This window comes from Catharus ustulatus, chromosome 34, assembly GCF_009819885.2.
Source record: "Catharus ustulatus isolate bCatUst1 chromosome 34, bCatUst1.pri.v2, whole genome shotgun sequence".
NCBI classification, from domain to species: domain Eukaryota; kingdom Metazoa; phylum Chordata; class Aves; order Passeriformes; family Turdidae; genus Catharus; species Catharus ustulatus.
Window position 1 is genome coordinate 575,779 of NC_046254.1, and position 19,761 is coordinate 595,539.

The 19,761-nt window shown below is 39.8% G+C and overlaps 1 protein-coding gene across 2 annotated transcripts in view; it reads left to right on the forward strand.

Annotated features, from left to right (window-relative positions):
* PPP1R37 (protein phosphatase 1 regulatory subunit 37) overlaps positions 1-19,761 on the forward strand; it is a 40,139-nt gene that overhangs the window by 10,055 nt on the left and 10,323 nt on the right. For both annotated transcript variants that reach the window (XM_033083901.2, XM_033083902.2), the window contains exons 4-9: positions 946-1,046; positions 4,461-4,580; positions 14,053-14,203; positions 15,425-15,580; positions 16,964-17,076; positions 18,575-18,716. In XM_033083901.2, the coding sequence (XP_032939792.1) occupies positions 946-1,046; positions 4,461-4,580; positions 14,053-14,203; positions 15,425-15,580; positions 16,964-17,076; positions 18,575-18,716 (783 nt within the window). The remainder of the gene's footprint in view (positions 1-945; positions 1,047-4,460; positions 4,581-14,052; positions 14,204-15,424; positions 15,581-16,963; positions 17,077-18,574; positions 18,717-19,761) is intronic.

Genomic DNA, 19,761 nt, shown 5'->3' on the forward strand with positions numbered 1-19,761 from the left:
AATTCTTAAAAAATTTCTCAAGAATTCCTCAAGAATTTCTTAGGAATTTCCCAGGAATTTCTCAGGAATTTCCCAGGAATTTCTCAGGAATTTATTGGGAATTTCTCAGTAATTTCTTGGGATTTTTCTCAGGAATGTCTCAGGAATTTATTGGGAATTCCTCAAGAATTTCTCAAGAATTCCTCAAGAATTTCCCAGGAATTTCCCAGGAACTTCTCAGGAATTTCCCAGGAACTTCTCAGAAATTTCCCAGAAACTTCTCAGGAATTTCTTGGAATTTTCTCAGGAATTTCTTGGGAATTTCTCAGGAATTTCTTGGGGTTTTCTTGGGAATTCCTCAAGGATTTCTCAAGAATTTCTCAAGAATTTCTTAAGAATTTCCCAGGAATTTCCCAGGAACTTCTCAGGAATTTCCCAGGAACTTCTCAGAAATTTCCCAGGATTTCCTCAGGAATTTCTTGGGATTTTCTCAGGAATTTCTTGGGGTTTTCTTGGGAATTCCTCAAGAATTCTCAAGAATTCCTCAGGAACTTCTCAGAAATTTCCCAGGAATTTCTGAGGAATTTCTTGGAATTTTCTCAGGAATTTCTTGGAATTTTCTCAGGAATTTCTTGGGAATTCCTCAGGAATTTCTCAGGAATTTCCCAGGAACTTCTCAGGAATTTATTGGGAATTTCTCAGGAATTTCTTGGAATTTTCTCAGGAATTTCTCAGGAATTTATTGGGAATTTCTTAGTAATTTCTTGGGATTTTTCTCAGGAATTTCTCAGGAATTTATTGGGAATTCCTCAAGAATTTCTCGAAAATTCCTCAAGAATTTCTCAGGAATTTCCCAGAATTTCCCAGAAACTTCTCAGGAATTTCCCAGCAATCCCCAGGACTCCCAGGCTCCTTTCCCCCCTCCCCACTCCCAAATTCCCAGCCCAAATTGCTGTTTATTCCCAGGGGAGAAGCTGGATTACCGCGCCTGCGAGGCCATGGAGGAGATCTTCAAACGGCTCCAGTTCAAACTGGTGGACCTGGAGCAGACCAGCCTGGATGAGGATGTGAGTGAACCCCAGAAATTCCTGCAATTTTCATTCTCCTCATTTCTCCCTGATTTCTCCCTAATTTCTCTCCTTGATGTCCCCTGATCTCTCTCTGATTTCCCCCTGATTTATCTCTCTGATTTTCCCCTGATTTCCCCTGATTTCCTCTGATTTCTCCTCAGTTTCCCCTGATTTATCTCTCTGATTTATCTCTCTGATTTATCTCTCTGATTCCCCTGATTTTTCTCTATCTCTGATTTCCTCTGATTTCTCTCCTTGATGTCCCCTGATTTCTCTGATTTCTCCCTGATTTCTCTCTGATTTCTCCCTGATCTCTCTGTCTGTTTTCTCTGATTTCCCCCTGATTTCTCTCTCTGATTTCCCCCTGATTTCTCTCTGATTTCCCTGATTTCTCCCTGATTATTCCCCCTGATTTCTCCCTGATTTCTCAGATTCCCCCTGACTTCTCCCTGATTTCTGTGATTTCTCGCTCTGATTGCTCTGATCTCTCTCTGATTTCACTCTCTGATCTCTCTCTGATTTCCCCTGATTCCCCCCGATTTACCTCTCTGATTTCTCGTTCTGATTGCTCTGATTTCACTCTGATTTCTCTGATTTCTCCCTGATTTCTTTGATTCCCCCTGATTTCTCTCTCTGATTTCTCTCTCTGATTTCTCTCTCTGATTTCTCTTTGATTTCTCTCTGGTTCCCCCTGATTTGTCCCTGATTCTGTGATTCCCCCTGATTTCTCTCTCTGATTTCCCCCTGATTTCTCTCTCTGGTCCCCCCCAATTACTCTCTGATTTCCCCTTGATTTCTCTCTCTGATTTATCTGATTTGTCTCTGATTCCTCTGATTTTCCCTGATTTCTCTCTGTTTTCTCTCTGATTTATTTGATCTCTCTGATTTTTGTGATTCTCCCTGATTTATGTCCTTGATTTCTCTCTGATTTCTCTGATCCCCCCCGATTTCTCTCTCTGATTTCACTTCCTGATTTCTCTCTGATTTTCCCTGATTTCTCTGTTTTCTCTCCAATTTATTTGTTCTCTCTGATTTCTCTCTGATTCCTGTGATTCCCCTTGATTTCTCTCTGATTTCTATCTGATTTGCCTCTGATTTCTCTAATTTATCTCTGATTTCTCCCTAATTTCGCCCTGATCCCTCTCGGATCTCTCTGATTTCCCTTTGATTTTTCTCCCGGATTTCTCTCTGATTCCCCCTGATTCCTCTCCAATTTCCCCTGATTTCTCTCATTTCTCTCTCTGATTTCCCCTTATTTCACTCCCCATTTTCTCTCTGATTTCTGTGATTCCCCTGATTTCTCTGTCTGATGTCTCTGATTCCCCTGATCTCTCTGTGATTTCTCTGATTTCTCGCTCTGATTTCTTTCTGATTTCTCTCTGATTTCCCTGATTTCTGTGATTCCCCCTGATTTGTCTCTGATTTCTCTGATTTCTCTGATCTCTCGCTGATTTCTCCCTGATTTCTCTCTGATTTATCCATTTCCCCGTTTTCTCTCTGATTTCTCTCTGATCCCCCTGATTTCCCCTGATTTCTCTCCTTGATGTCCCCTGATCTCTCTCTGATTTCTCTCTGATTTCTCTGATTTCTCCCTGATTTCTCTCTGGTTTCTCTCTGATTTCTCTCTGATTTCTCTCTGATTCCCCCTGATTTCTCACTCTGATTTCTCTCTGATTTCTCTCTGATTTCTCTCTCTGATTTCTCTCTGATTCCCCCTGATTTCTCACTCTGATTTCTCTCTCTGATTTCTCTCTGATTTCTCTCTGATTTCTCTCTCTGATTTCTCACTCTGATTTCTCTCTGATTTCTCTCTCTGATTTCTCTCTGATTTCTCTCTGATTTCCCTCTCTGATTTCTCTCTGATTTCTCTCTGATTCCCGCTGATTTCTCTCTGATTTCTCTCTGATTTCCCTCTCTGATTTCTCTCTGATTTCTCTCTGATTCCCGCTGATTTCTCTCTGATTTCTCTCTGATTTCTCTCTCTGATTTCTCTCTGATTTCTCTCTCTGATTTCTCACTCTGATTTCTCTCTGATTTCTCTCTCTGATTTCTCTCTGATTTCTCTCTGATTTCTCTCTGATTTCTCTCTCTGATTTCTCACTCTGATTTCTCTCTGATTTCTCTCTCTGATTTCTCTCTGATTTCTCTGATTTCCCCTGATTTCTCTCCTTGATGTCCCCTGATTTCTCTTATTTCTCCCTGATTTCTCTCTGATTTCTCCCTGATCTCTCTGTCTGTTTTCTCTGATTTCCCCCTGATTTCTCTCTCTGATTTCCCTGATTTCTCTCTCTGATTTCTCTCTCTGATTTCTCTCTGATTTCTCTCTCTGATCGCTCTCTGATCTCTCTCTGGTTTGTCTCTCTGATCTCTCTCTGATTTCTCTCATTTCTTTCTCTGATTTCTCTCTCTGATCTTTCTCTGGTTTTTCTGATTTCTCTCTGATTTCTCTCTCTGATCTCTCTGATTCCCCCTGATTTATCTGATTCCCCATATTTCTCTGATTTCTTTCTGATCTCTCTCTGATTTCTCTCTGATTTCTTTCTGATCTCTCTGATCTCTCTGTGTTTCATTTCTCTCTGTTTTCTCTGATTTCTTTCTGATTTCTCTCTGATTCCCCCTGATTTCTCTGTGTTTAATTTCTCTCTGATTTCTCTGTGTTTAATTTCTCTCTGATTTCTCTGTGTTTAATTTCTCTCTGATTTCTCTGATTTCCCCTGATTTCTCTCTGATTTCTCTCTGATCTCTCTGATTTCTCTCTGATGTCTCTGATCTCTCTGGTTTCTTTCTCTGATGTCTCTCTTATCTCTCTCTGATTTCCCCTGATCTCTCTGATCTCTCTGTGTCTCATTTCTCTCTCTGATCTCTCTGATCTCTCTGATCTCTCTCTGATTCCCCTGATTTCTCTTTGATTTCTCACTCTGATTTCTCACTGATTTCTCTCTCTGATCTCTCTGATTTCTCTGATCTCTCTGATCTCTCTGTGTTTCATTTCTCTCTCTGATCTCTCTCTGATTTCTCTCTCTGATCTCTCTCTGATCTCTCTGATTTCTCTCTGATCTTTCTCTGATCTCTCTCTGATCTCTCTGATCTCTCTGATCTCTCTGATCTCTCTGATCTTTCTCTGATCTCTCTCTGATTTCTCTCTGATCTCTCTGATCTCTCTCTGATCTCTCTCTGATCTCTCTGATCTCTCTGATCTCTCTGATCTCTCTCTGATCTCTCTCTGATTTCTCTCTGATCTCTCTGATCTCTCTCTGATCTCTCTGATCTCTCTGATCTCTCTGATTTATCTCTGATCTCTCTGATCTCTCTGATCTCTCTCTGATCTCTCTGATCTCTCTGATCTCTCTGATTTATCTCTGATCTCTCTGATCTCTCTGATCTGTGTTTTATCTCTCTCTCCCTGTGCAGGGCGCGTCGGCGCTGTTCGACATGATCGAGTACTACGAGTCGGCCACGCACCTCAACATCGGCTCCAACAAACACCTGGGGGCGCGCGGCTGGCAGGCGGCCGCGCACATGATGAGGAAGGTGAGGGACAGGGAATTCCCAAAAACATTCCCTAAAAATTCCCAAAAAATTCCCAAAAAATTCAAAAAAATTCACAAAAAATTCACAAAAAATTCACAAAAAATTCACAAAAAATTCCCCCCAAAATTCCTCAAAAATTCCAAAAAAATTCCCAGAAAATTCTCAAAAAATTCAAAAAAATTCAAAAAAATTCACAAAAAATTCACGAAATTCCTGGGAGTTATTCCTGGCATTCCCTGAAATTCCTGAAATCCCAAAAATTCCCAATGTTCCCAAAGATTTTTGTAGCCTGGGATGGCTCAGGGTGATGATGAAGGTGAGGGGCAGGGAATTCCCAAAAACATTCCCAAAAAATTCCCCAAAAATTCCCCAAAAAATTCAAAAAAATTCACAAAAAATTCACCAAAAATTCACCAAAAATTCACAAAAAATTCCCCAAAAATTCCAAAAAAATTTCCAGAAAATTCTCAAAAAATTCAAAAAAATTCACAAAAAATTCACAAAAAATTCACAAAAAATTCCCAAAAAAATCCCAAAAAAATCCCCAAAAATTCCAAAAAAATTCCCAAACAATTCCTAAATAATTCACAAAAAATCCCCAAAAAATTGCCAGAAAATTCCCCAAAAATTCCTGGGAATTATTCCTGGCATTCCCAGAAGTTCCCAAAATTCCTGGGAGTTTCCCCCAAAGTTTTGGCATTTCTGAGGGTTTTTGTAGCCTGGGATGGCTCAGGGTGATGAGGATGATGAGAGACACAGAATTCTCAAAAAATTCCCAAAAAGTTCCCAAATAATTCCCAAAAAAATCCCCAAAAAATCCCAAAAAATTAAAAAAAAATCCCAAAAAAATCCACAAAAATTCCCAAAAAAATCTCAAAAATTCCCCCGAAAATTCCGCAAAAATTCCCAAAAAATTCCCCAAAAAATTAAAAAAAATCCGCAAAAATTCCCAAAAAATTCCCAAAAAATTCCCCAAAAATTCCAAAAAAAATTCCCCAAAAAAATCCCAAAAAAATCCCAAAAAATTCCCCAAAAAACTCCAGAAAATTCTTAAAAAATTCTCAAAAAAATTCCCAAACAATTCACAAAGAATTCCCAAAAAATTCCCAAAAAATTCCCAAAAAATTCCAAAAAATTCCCAAAAAATTCCCAAATAATTGCACAAAAAATTCCCAAAAAATTCACAAAAAATTCACAAAAAAATCCCCCCAAAAATCCCCCCAAAAATCCCCAAAAATTCCAAAAAAATTCCCAAACAATTCCCCAATAATTCACAAAAAATCCCCCAAAAATTGCCAGAAAATTCCCCAAAAATTCCTGGGAATTATTCCTGGCATTCCCAGAAATTCCCAAAATTCCTGGGAGTTTTCCCCAAATTTTTGGCATTCCTGAGGGTTTTTGTAACCTGGGATGGCTCAGGGTGATGAGGAAGGTGAGTGGCACAGAATTCTCAAAAAATTCCCAAAAAATTCCAATAAAATTCCCCAAAAATTCACAAAAAATTCACAAAAATTCCCAAAAAATTCTCCAAAAATTCCCCAAAAAATTCACAAAAAATCCCCAAAAATTCCAAAAAAATTCCCAAATAATTCACAAAAAATTCCCAAAAAATTCCCCAAAAATTCCCCAAAAATTCCTGGGAATTATTCCTGGCATTCCCAGAAATTCCTGAAATTCTCTGGGATTTTCCCCAAATTTTTGGTGTTCCTGAGGGTTTTTGTAGTCTGGGATGGCTCAGGGTGATGAGGAAGGTGAGTGGCACAAAATTCTCAAAAAATTCCCAAAAAATTCTCAAATAATTCCCCAAAAAATCCAAAAAAAATCCCCAAAATTTCCCCAAAAATTCCCAAAAAATTCAAAAAAATTAAAAAAAATCCGCAAAAATTCTCAAAAAATTCCTCCAAAAATTCCCAAAGCATTCCAAAAATATTCCGCAAAAATTCCCAAAAAAATCCACAAAAATTCCCAAAAAAATCTCAAAAAATTCCCCCCAAAAATTCCACAAAAATTCCCAAAAAATTCCCCAAAAAATTAAAAAAAATCCGCAAAAATTCCCAAAAAATTCCCCAAAAATTCTGCAAAAATTCCAAAAAAATTCCGCGAAAATTCCAAAAAAAATTCCCCAAAAAAAGTAAAACACAAAAACTCAACCTGATTATCCCAAAAAACTGCTGATTTTTCCAAAAAAATCCCTGATTATCCCAATAAAATCTGATTATCCAAAACAAATCCTGATTATCCCAAAAATTCTTGATTATCCTAAAAAACCCCTGATGATCCAAAAAATTATCCCAAAAAATTCCTGATTATCCCTAAAAAAATCCTGATTCTCCCAAAAAATCCTGATTATCTAAAAAAAATCCTGATTATTTGAAATAATGACAAAATATCCCAAGAAACCTCCTCTGAATATCCAAAAAAATCCTGATTATCCCTAAAAAAATCCTGATTATCCAAAAAAATCCATTATTATCCCAAATAATGGAAAAATATCCCAAAAAACCCCTCTGAATATCCCCAAAGATTTCTGATTATCCCAAAAAATCCTGATTATCCCCCCAAAAAATCCCTGATTATTTAAAAAAATCCCTGATTATCCTAAAAAATTCCTGATTATCCCCAAAAATCCAGATTATCCCAAAAAATGATCCCAAAAAATCCAGATTATCCCAAAAAAAATCCTGATTATCCCAAAAAATTATCCCAAAAAATCCCTGATTATCCCAAAAAATGGAAAAATATCCCAAAAAACCCCTCTGAATATCCCCAAAAATTTCTGATTATCCCAAAAAATCCTGATTATCCCAAAAAAATCCTGATTATCCCAAAAACATCCTGATAATCCCAAAAAATGGCAAAATATCCCAAAAAAACCTCTCTTATTATTCAAAAAAATTCTGATTATCCCAAAAAATCCTGATTATCCCAAAAAATTATCCCCAAAAAAATCCCTGATGATTCCAAAAAACTTCTGATTATCCCAAAAAAATGTGATTATCCCAAATAATGGAAAAATATCCCAAAAAAACCCCTCTGATTATCCAAAAAATTCCTGATTATCCAAACAAAAATTCTGATTATCCCAAAAAATGATCCCAAAAAATCCAGATTATCCCAAAAAAATCCTGATTATCCCAAAAAAGCATCCCAAAAAATCCCTGATTATCCTCAAAAAATCCTGATTATCCCAAAAAAGCATCTCAAAAAATCCCTGATTATCCTCAAAAAATCCTGATTATCCCAAAAAATTATCCCAAAAAATGATCCCAAAAAATCCAGATTATCCCAAAAAAATCCTGATTATCCCAAAAAATTATCCCAAAAAATCCAGATTATCCTAAAAAAATCCAGATTATCCCAAAAAATTATCCCAAAAAATGATCCCAAAAAATCCCTGATTATCCAAAAAAACCCCCAGATTATCCAAAAAAATTATCCCAAAAAATTATCCCAAAAAATCCAGATTATCCCAAAAAAATCCAGATTATCCCAAAAAATTATCCCAAAAAATCCCTGATTATCCTCAAAAAATCCTGATTATCCCCCCAAAAAATCCCTGATTATTTCAAAAAATCCCTGATTATCCTAAAAAATTCCTGATTATCCCCAAAAATCCAGATTATCCCAAAAAATGATCCCAAAAAATCCAGATTATCCCAAAAAATGATCCCAAAAAATCCAGATTATCCCAAAAAATGATCCCAAAAAATGATCCCGAAAAATCCCTGATTATCCAAAAAAAATCCTGATTATCCCCCCAAAAAATCCCTGATTATTTCAAAAAATCCCTGATTTTCCTAAAAAATTCCTGATTATTCCCAAAAATCCAGATTATCCCAAAAAATGATCCCCAAAAATCAAGATCACCCCAAAAAATCCTGATTATCCCAAAAAAGCATCCCAAAAAATCCCTGATTATCCTCAAAAAATCCTGATTATCCCCCAAAAAAATCCCTGATTATTTCAAAAAATCCCTGATTATCCCAAAAAAATCCAGATTATCCCAAAAAATTATCCCAAAAAATGATCCCAAAAAATCCCAGATTATCCCAAAAAAATCCAGATTATCCCAAAAAATGATCCCAAAAAATCCCTGATTATCCAAAAAAAATCCAGATTATCCCAAAAAATTATCCCAAAAAATTATCCCAAAAAATCCCTGATTATCCAAAAAAAAAAAATCCAGATTATCCCAAAAAACTATCCCAAAAAATCCAGATTATCCCCAAAAAATCCTGATTATCCCAAAAAATTATCCCAAAAAATGATCCCAAAAAATCCCTGATTATCCAAAAAAAAAATCCAGATTATCCTAAAAAATCATCCCAAAAAAATCCCTGATTATGCCAAAAAAATTCTGATTATCCCCCCAAAAAATCCCTGATTATTCCAAAAAATCTTGATTATCCAAAAAAATCTGATTATCTCAAAAACTCCTGATTATCCCAAATAATGGCAAAATATCCCAAGAAAACCATCTGATTATCCGAAAAAATTATCCCAAAAAATCCTGATTATCCCAAATAATGGAAAAATATCCCAAAAAACCCCTCTGAATATCCCCAAAAATTTCTGATTATCCCAAAAAATCCTGATTATCCCCCCAAAAAATCCCTGATTATTTAAAAAAATCCCTGATTATCCTAAAAAATTCCTGATTATCCCCAAAAATCCAGATTATCCCAAAAAATTATCCCAAAAAATCCAGATTATCCCAAAAAATCCTGATTATCCCAAAAAATTATCCCAAAAAAATCCCTGATTATCCTCAAAAAATCCTGATTATCCCCCCAAAAAATCCTGATTATCCCCAAAAATCCTGATTATCCCAAAAAATTATCCCAAAAAATCCAGATTATCCTAAAAAAATCCAGATTATCCCAAAAAATTATCCCAAAAAATGATCCCAAAAAATCCCTGATTATCCAAAAAAAAAATCCAGATTATCCCAAAAAATTATCCCAAAAAATCCAGATTATCCCAAAAAAATCCTGATTATCCCAAAAAATTATCCCAAAAAATGATCCCAAAAAATCCCTGATTATCCAAAAAAAATCCTGATTATCCCAAAAAATTATCCCAAAAAATCCCTGATTATCCTCAAAAAATCCTGATTATCCCCCAAAAAATCCCTGATTATTTAAAAAAATCCCTGATTATCCTAAAAAATTCCTGATTATCCCCAAAAATCCTGATTATCCCAAAAAATGATCCCAAAAAATCCAGATTATCCCAAAAAAATCCTGATTATCCCAAAAAATTATCCCAAAAAATTATCCCAAAAAATCCTGATTGTCCAAAAAAAATCCTGATTATCCCCCAAAAAAATTCCTGATTATTTAAAAAAATCCCTGATTATCCTAAAAAATTCCTGATTATCCCCAAAAATCCTGATTATCCCAAAAAATGATCCCAAAAAATCCCTGATTATCCAAAAAAAAATCCAGATTATCCCAAAAAATTATCCCAAAAAATCCCTGATTATCCCCCAAAAAATTCCTGATTATCCCAAAAAATTATCCCAAAAAATCCTGATTATCCCAAATAATGGAAAAATATCCCAAAAAACCCCTCTGAATATCCCCAAAAATTTCTGAATATCCCCAAAAATTTCTGATTATCCCCCCAAAAAATCCCTGATTATTTAAAAAAATCCCTGATTATCCTAAAAAATTCCTGATTATTCCCAAAAAATCCAGATTATCCCAAAAAATTATCCCCAAAAATCAAGATCACCCAAAAAAAATCCTGATTATCCCAAAAAAGCATCCCAAAAAATCCCTGATTATCCTCAAAAAATCCTGATTATCCCCCAAAAAAATCCTGATTATCCCCAAAAAAATCCTAATTATCCCCCAAAAATTCTGATTATCAAAAAAAATCCTGATTATCCCAAAAAATTATCCCAAAAAATCCTGATTATACAAAAAAAATCCTGATTCTCCCAAAAAATCCTGATTATCCCAAAAACATCCTGATAATCCCAAAAAATGGCAAAATATCCCAAAAAACCCCTCTTATTATTCAAAAAAATTCTGATTATCCCAAAAAAATCCTGATTATCCCAAAAAATTATCCCAAAAAAAATCCCTGATGATTCCAAAAAACTTCTGATTATCCCAAAAAAATGTGATTATCCCAAATAATGGAAAAATATCCCAAAAAAACCCCTCTGATTATCCAAAAAATTCCTGATTATCCTCAAAAAATCCTGATTATCCCCCAAAAAAATCCCTGATTATTTAAAAAAATCCCTGATTATCCTAAAAAAATTCCTGATTATCCCCAAAAATCCAGATTATCCCAAAAAAGCATCCCAAAAAATCCAGATTATCCCAAAAAAATCCAGATTATCCCAAAAAATTATCCCAAAAAATCCTGATTATCCCAAATAATGGAAAAATGTCCCAAAAAACTCCTCGGATTATCCCCAAAAATTTCTGATTATCCCAAAAAATCCTGATTATCCCCCAAAAAATCCCTGATTATTTTAAAAAATCCCTGATTATCCTAAAAAATTCCTGATTATCCCCAAAAATCCAGATTATCCCAAAAAATGATCCCAAAAAATCCAGATTATCCCAAAAAAATCCAGATTATCCCAAAAAATGATCCCAAAAAATCCAGATTATCCCAAAAAAATCCTGATTATCCCAAAAACCTATCCCAAAAAAATCCCTGATTATCCTCAAAAAATCCTGATTATCCCCCCAAAAAATCCCTGATTATTTAAAAAAATCCCTGATTATCCCCAAAAAATCCAGATTATCCCAAAAAATTATCCCAAAAAATCCAGATTATCCCAAAAAAATCCTGATTATCCAAAAAAATTATCCCAAAAAATGATCCCAAAAAATCCCTGATTATCCCAAAAAAAAATCCAGATTATCCCAAAAAACTATCCCAAAAAATTCCCGATTATCCCAAAAAAATCCTGATTATCCCAAAAAATTATCCCAAAAAATCCCTGATTATCCTCAAAAAATCCTGATTATCCCCCCAAAAAAATCCTGATTGTCCCCCCAAAAAAATCCTGATTATCCCCAAAAATTCTGATTATCCCAAAAAATTGTCCCAAAAAATCCAGATTATCCTAAAAAAATCCAGATTATCCCAAAAAATTATCCCAAAAAATTATCCCAAAAAATCCCTGATTATCCAAAAAAAATCCAAATTATCCCAAAAAACTATCCCAAAAAATCCTGATTATCCCTAAAAATTATCCCAAAAAATGATCCCAAAAAATCCCTGATTATCCAAAAAAAAAATCCAGATTATCCCAAAAAATTATCCCAAAAAATTATCCCAAAAAATCCCTGATTGTCCAAAAAAAATCCAAATTATCCCAAAAAATGATCCCAAAAAATGATCCCAAAAAAATCCCGATTATCCCAAAAAATGGTTGAAAAATCCCACAGAAAAAAAAACTCTCCTGGGTTAATTATTTCCAACAAAGAGTTAATTATCCCAACAAAAAGTTAATTATCCCAGCAAAGCATTAATTATCCCAAACATTTAATTATCCCAACAAAGGGATGTCAATTATCCCAAAATTATCCCAATTATCTCCAATTTTTTCCGGTTTTCTGGGTGTTCCCGATTCTTTCCCAGCTCCCTCATTTCCCTTTGGGCACTCCCAGAAATTCCAGAGGGGTTGGAATTTTTGGGGAATTCTTTGGGAATTTTTAGGGAATTATTTCAGATTTTTTTGGGAATTATTTGGGAATTTTTAGAGAAATTTTTTGGAATTTTTTTGGAATTTTAAGGAATTTTTAGAGGATTTTTTGGGGATTTTTGGGGGTATTTTTTTGGAATTTTTTGGGAGTTCTTTGGGAATTTTTAGGGAATTATTTCAGATTTTTTTGGGAATTATTTGGGAACTTTTTGGGAATTGTTGGGGATTTTTTGGGAATTTTTTGGGAATTCTTTGGGATTTTTTGGGATTGTGAATTTTTTGGAAATTCTTTGAGAATTTTGGGGGATTGTTTGGGAATTTTTTGGAATTTTTTGGGAATTGGGGATTTTTTGGGGAATTTTTGGGGAAATCTTTGGGGATTGTTTGGGAATTCTTTGGGAATTATTTCAGATTTTTTTTTTAATTTTGGGGAATTTTTAGAGAATTTTTTTGAATTATTTGGGAATATTCTGGTAATTATTTCAGTTTTTTTTGGAAACTATTTGGGAATTTTTTGAGAATTCTTTGGGAATTTTTGGGAGATTCTTTGGAAATTCTTTGGGAATTTTTTGGGATTGTGGGGGGGATTTTTGGGGAATTCTTTGGGAATTGTTGGGGAATTTTTTTGGAAATCCCAGGTTTTGGACATTCAGGATCCCTCTGGATCATTCTCCCAATCCCAAATCCCACATTTTTATTAATTTTTATTTATTTTATTTATATTTTCAGACCAGCTGCCTGCAGTACCTGGATGCCAGGAACACTCCCCAAATCCCAGATTTATATTTAATTTATTTTATATTTATTTTTTCACAGACCAGCTGCCTGCAGTACCTGGATGCCAGGAGCACTCCCCAAATCCCAGATTTATATTTAATTTAATTTATTTATATTTTATTTCAGACCAGCTGCCTGCAGTACCTGGATGCCAGGAACACTCCCCAAATCCCAGATTTATATTTAATTTAATTTATTTATATTTTATTTCAGACCAGCTGCCTGCAGTACCTGGATGCCAGGAACACTCCCCAAATCCCAGATTTATATTTAATTTATTTTATTTATATTTTATTTCAGACCAGCTGCCTGCAGTACCTGGATGCCAGGAACACTCCCCAAATCCCGGATTTATATTTAATTTAATTTATTTTATTTTATATTTATTTTTTCACAGACCAGCTGCCTGCAGTACCTGGATGCCAGGAACACTCCCCAAATCCAATATTTATATTTTATTTTATTTATATTTTTATTTCAGACCAGCTGCCTGCAGTACCTGGATGCCAGGAACACTCCCCAAATCCCAGATTTATATTTAATTTATTTTATTTATATTTTATATTTATTTTTTCACAGACCAGCTGCCTGCAGTACCTGGATGCCAGGAACACTCCCCAAATCCCAGATTTATATTTAATTTAATTTATTTTATTTTATATTTATTTTTTCACAGACCAGCTGCCTGCAGTACCTGGATGCCAGGAACACTCCCCAAATCCCAGATTTATATTTAATTTATTTTATTTATATTTTATTTCAGACCAGTTGCCTGCAGTACCTGGATGCCAGGAACACTCCCCAAATCCCAGATTTATATTTAATTTATTTTATATTTTTTCTCCCCAGACCAGTTGCCTGCAGTACCTGGATGCCAGGAACACTCCCCAAATCCCAGATTTATATTTTATTTTGTTTATGTTTTATTTCAGACCAGCTGCCTGCAGTACCTGGATGCCAGGAACACTCCCCAAATCCCAGATTTATATTTAATTTATTTTATATATTTATATTTTTCAGACCAGCTGCCTGCAGTACCTGGATGCCAGGAACACTCCCCTCCTGGATCACTCGGCGCCCTTCGTGGCCCGGGCGCTGCGGATCAGCAGCAGCCTCGTGGTTCTGCACCTGGAGAACACTTCCCTGTCTGGGAGACCCCTGATGCTGCTGGGTCAGAGCCCCAAAATTCCCACCTGGAACTGGGAGGGAAATTCTGGGAATTGCTGCAGGGAGGGGAGGTTGGGGATGAAGGGGTTAAAGGGATTTGGAGGTGAAGGGGTTAAAGGGATTTGGGGGTGAAGGGGTTAAAGGGATTTGGAGGTGAAGGGGTTAAAGGGATTTGGGGTGTGGGGAGAGGAGGAGGAGGAAAAGTCTGGGAATTCCAAAAGGAGATTCCTGATCCCAAATCCTGGATTTTGGGGGTTGGAATTCCCAATGGGAATTCCAAAGGGATTCCAGTGGAAATTCCAGGTGGGGATTCCAACCCAGGAGCTGCACCCGGCCCTGTTCCCATTTCCCAGCCCCATTCCCATTTCCCCATGGTTGTTCCTGGTTTCTCTGTGTTTTTTCCCAGTTTTCCCATCCCCATTCCCAATTTCCCATTCCCATTCCCAGCCACGGTGCTGAAGATGAACGTGACGCTGCGGGAGCTGTGCCCGACCCCATTCCCGTTTCCCAGCCCTGTTCCCATTTCTCCATGGTTGTTCCCATTTCCCCATGGTTTTTCCTGGTTTCTCTGTGGGTGTTCCAGGTTTTCCCATCCCCATTCCCACATTTCCCATTCCCATTCCCAGTTTCCCATTCCCGTTCCCAGCCACAACCCTGAAGATGAACGTGACGATGCGGGAGCTGTACCCAACCCCGTTCCCATTTCCCTGTCATTGTTCCCAGTTTCTCTCTGGGGTTTTTCTCACATTTCCCATCCCCATTCCCACATTTCCCATCCCCATTCCCACATTTCCCATCCCCATTCCCACATTTCCCATTCCCCTTCCCACATTTCCCATTCCCATTTCCCAGCCACAGCCCTGAAGATGAACGTGACGCTGCAGGAGCTGTGCCCGGCCCCGTTCCCATTTCCCAGCCCTGTTCCCATTTCCCTGTCGTTGTTCCCATTTTCTCTGGGGTTTTTCCCAGTTTCTCTCTGGTTTTTCCCACATTTCCCAGTCCCATTCCCACATTTCCCAGTCCCATTCCCACATTTCCCGTTCCCATTCCCAGCCACAGCCCTGAAGATGAACGTGACGCTGCGGGAGCTGTACCCGGCCCCGTTCCCATTTCCCTGTCATTGTTCCCAGTTTCTCTGGGGTTGTTCCCAGTTTCTCTTTGGTTTTTCCTGGTTTCTCTGTGGTTTTTCCCATCCCCATTCCCAATTTCCCGTTCCCATTCCCAGCCACAGCCCTGAAGATGAACGTGACGCTGCGGGAGCTGTACCTGGCCGATAACAAACTGAACGGGCTGCAGGACTCGGCCCAGCTCGGGAACCTGCTCAAGTTCAACGGGAACCTGCAGATCCTGGACCTGCGCAACAACCACATCCTGGACTCGGGTGAGGGCAGGGAACGGGAACGGGAACGGGAACGGGAACGGGGTGGGGTGGGGTTGGAGTGGGGTTGGGATGGGGTTGGGGTGGTGGAAACGGGTTTGGGATCGGATTGGAGTGGGGTTGGGATGGGTTGGGATGATGGGAATGGGATTGGGATGGGATGGGAGTGGAGTTGGGATGGTGGGAATGGGATTGGGATGGAATGGGATGGGGTTGGAGTGGGATTGGAATGGGGTTGGGATGGTGGGAATGGGATTGGGATGGGGTTGGGATGGTGGAAACGGGTTTGGGATGGGATTGGAATGGGATTGGGATGGATTGGGATAATGGGAATGGGATTGGGATGGGGTTGGGGTGGGATTGGAGTGGGATTGGGATGGGGTTGGAGTGGTGGGAATGGGTTTGGGATGGGGTTGGGATGGTGGGAATGGGGTTGGGATGGGGTTGGGATGGGGTTGGGATGATGGGAATGGAATTCGGATGGCGTTGGGATGGGAGGAATGGGATTGGAGTGGATTTGGGATGGTGGGAATGGGATTGGAGTGGGGTTGGAGTGGTGGGAATGAGATTGGAGTGGGGTTGGGATGGATTGGGATGATGGGAATGGGATTGGGATGGGGTTGGGATGGTGGGAATGGGACTGGAGTGGGGTTGGGATGGGATTGGAGTGCTGGGAATGGGATTGGGATGGAGTTGGGATGGTGGGAATGGGGTTGGGATGGGGTTGGGGTGGGATTGGAGTGGGGTTGGAGTGGTGGGAATGGGATTGGGGTGGGGTTGGGATGGGTTTGGGATGGGATTGGGATGGAACTGGGGTGGTGGGAATGGCGTTGGGATGGGATTGGGATGGTGGGAATGGAGTTGGAGAGGAGTTGGGATGGGTTGGGATGGGGGCATGGGATTGGGATGGGGTTAGGATGATGGGAATAGGATTGGGATGGGATTGGGATGGGTTGGAGAGGGGTTGGGATGGATAGGGATGATGGGAATGGGACTGGAGTGGGGTTGGGATTGTGGGAATGGGTTTGGGATGGGATTGGAGTGGTGGGAATGGGGTTGGGATGGTGGGAATGGGATTGGAGTGGAGTTGTGATGGGGGGAATGGGTTTGGAATGGGATTGGGATGGGTTGGAGAGGGGTTGGGATGGATGGGGATGATGGGAATGGGATTGGGATGGGGTTGGGATGGTGGGAACGGGTTTGGAATGGGGTTGGATGGACTGGGATGATGGGAATGGGATTGGAGTAGGTTGAGGTGTTCCCATTTTTTCCCCAGGCCTGGCTTATCCTGGTCTTCCCAGGACATTCCAGTCCTGTCTGATCCCATTTTTTCTCATTTTTTCCCATTTTTTCCCGTTTTTTCCCATTTTTCCCATTTTCCCCCAGGCCTGGCCTACATCTGCGAGGGGCTGCGGGAGCAGCGCCGGGGGCTGGTGACGCTGGTGCTGTGGAACAACCAACTGAGCCACGCCGGCATGGCCTACCTGGGCATGACCCTGGTGAGAATCCACACAGTTCCACAATTCCAGAATCCCCAGAATCCCTAGAATTCCAGAATTCACACAATTCCCAGGATTCCGGCGTTCCCGGCCGGAATTCGGAGCCGTCGGCACCCGGTTCTGGGAGAAAAAATTGATTTTTTTTGGTGTTAATTCTTGGATTTTTGGGGTTTTCTGTGGAGTTTTGTTGGTTTTTCCATGGGTTTTCCATGGTTTGCATGGATTTTTCATGGATTTCCATGGGTTTTTCATGGATTTCCATGGGTTTTCCATGGTTTTCTATGGTTTTTCCATTGGTTTTTCCATGGGTTTTCCATGGTTTGCATGGATTTTTCCTTGGATTTTCATTGATTTTCCATCAATTTCCATGGATTTTCATGGGTTTTCCATTGGTTTTCCATGGATTTTCTATGGAGTTTTTCAATGAATTTCCCTTGGTTTCCATGGATTTTCCCATGGATTTTCCTTGATTTACAATCTATTTCTGTTGATTTTCCATGGATTTTCCTTGATTTTTCCATGGATTTTCTTTGATTTTCCATGGATTTCCAATGGATTTTCCCTGGATTATTTTCCCTGGATTTTCCATGGATTTCCCCATGGATTCCCCTGGATTTTCCCTCTTTTCCCCCTGGAATTTCCCTCGATGATTTCCCATGGATTTTCCCTGTTTTTCCCTGGATTTCCCCATGGATTGCCCTGGATTTCCCTGTGGATTCCCAAGGATTATTTTCCCATGGATTTTCCCATGGCTTTTCCCTTTTTTTCCCTGGATTTCCCCATGGATCCCCCTAGATCACTGTCCCTTTTTTCCCTGTTTGATTTTCCCTGGATTTTTCCCTGTTTATCCCTGGATTTCCCCCCTGGATCACTCTCCCTGTTTTTCCCTGTTTTCCCCATGGATTTTCCCTGTTTTTCCCTGGATTTCCCCATGGATCCCCCTGGATCATTCTCCCTGTTTTCCCCATGGCTTTTCCCTGGATTTTTCCCTGTTTTTCCCTGGATTTCCCCCCATGGATCATTTTCCCTGTTTTCCCCATGGATTTTCCCTGTTCTTCCCTGGATTATTTCCCCCTGGATTTTTCCCCCTGGATCACTCTCCCTGTTTTCCCCATGGTTTTTCCCTGGATTTTTCCCTGTTTTTCCCTGGATTATTTCCCCCTGGATTTTCCCCCCTGGATCACTCTCCCTGTTTTCCCCATGGATTTCCCCTGGTTTTCCCATGGATTTTCCCTGTTTTTCCCTGGATTTTTCCATGGATCCCCATGGATTTTCCCTGGATTTTTCCCCGTTTTTCCCTGGATTGTCCCTCCTGGATCACTGTCCCTGTTTTCCCTGTTTGATTTTCCCCATGGATTTTCCCTTGTTTTTCCCTCCTGGATCACTCTCCCTGGATTATTTCCTCATGGCTTTTCCGTGGATTTTCCCTGGTTTTCCCTGGATTTTTTCCTGTTTTCCCCTGGATGATTTCCCCCCGGATCACGGTGCCGTTTCTCAGCCGCACACGCAGAGCCTGGAGACGCTGAACCTGGGCCACAACCCCGTGGGGAACGAGGGCGTCCGGAACCTGAAGAACGGATTGATCGGGAACCGCTCCGTGCTGCGCCTGGGGCTGGCCTGCACCAAGCTCACCTGCGAGGGTGGGGCCCGGATCGCCGGGAATTCCCCGGGAATGGGGGCCCGGAAAAGGAGGGGTGGGGGTGGGAGAGGTGGGATGGGGTTGGGAAAGTTGGGGTGGGTTTGGGAAAGTTGGGTTGGAAAAGTTGGATTGGGCTTGGGAAAGGTGGGGTGGGGTTGGGAAAGTTGGGATGGGGAAGTTGGGATGGGGTTGGGAAACTTTGGGATGGAAAAGTTGGGATGGAAAAGTTGGGATGGGTTTGGGAACGTTGGGATGGAAAAGTTGGACTGAAAAAGTTGGGTTTGGCTTGGGAAGGTTGGGTTGGAAAAGTTGGGATAGGTTTGGGAATGTTGGGATGGAAAAGTTGGGAGGGGTTGGGAAAGTTGGGATGGAAAAGTTGGGATGGGGTTGGGAAAGTTGGGATGGGGTTGGGAAAGTTGGGATGGAAAAGTTGGGATGGGAAAGTTGGGATGGGATTGGGAAAGTTGGGATGGGGTTGGGAAAGTTGGGATGGAAAAGTTGGGATGGAAAAGTTGGGATGGGGTTGGGAAAGTTGGGATGGGGTTGGGGAAGGTGAGGTGGAAAAGTTGATTGGAAAAGTTGGATTTGGCTTGGGAAAGTTGGATTGGAAAAGTTGGGATGGGTTTGGGAACGATGGGATGGAAAAGTTGAACTGGAAAAGTTGGGTTGGGCTTGGGAAGGTTGGGTTAGAAAAGTTGGGATGGGGTTGGGAAAGTTGGGTTGGAAAAGTTGGGATGGGTTTGGGAATGTTGGGATGGAAAAGTTGGGATGGGGTTGGGAAAGTTGGGATGGGGTTGGGAAAGGTGGGGTGGAAAAATTGGACTGGAAAAGTTGGGTTGGGCTTAGGGAAGTTGGGATGAGGTTGGAAAAGTTGGGATGCCTTTGAGAAAGTTGGGATGGGGTTGGGAAAGGTGGGGGGGGTTGGGAAAGGTGAGGTGGAAAAGTTGATTGGAAAAGTTGGATTGGGCTTGGGAAAGGTGGGATGGAAAAGTTGGGATGGGTTTGGGAACGTTGGGATGGAAAAGTTGGGCTGGAAAAGTTGGGAT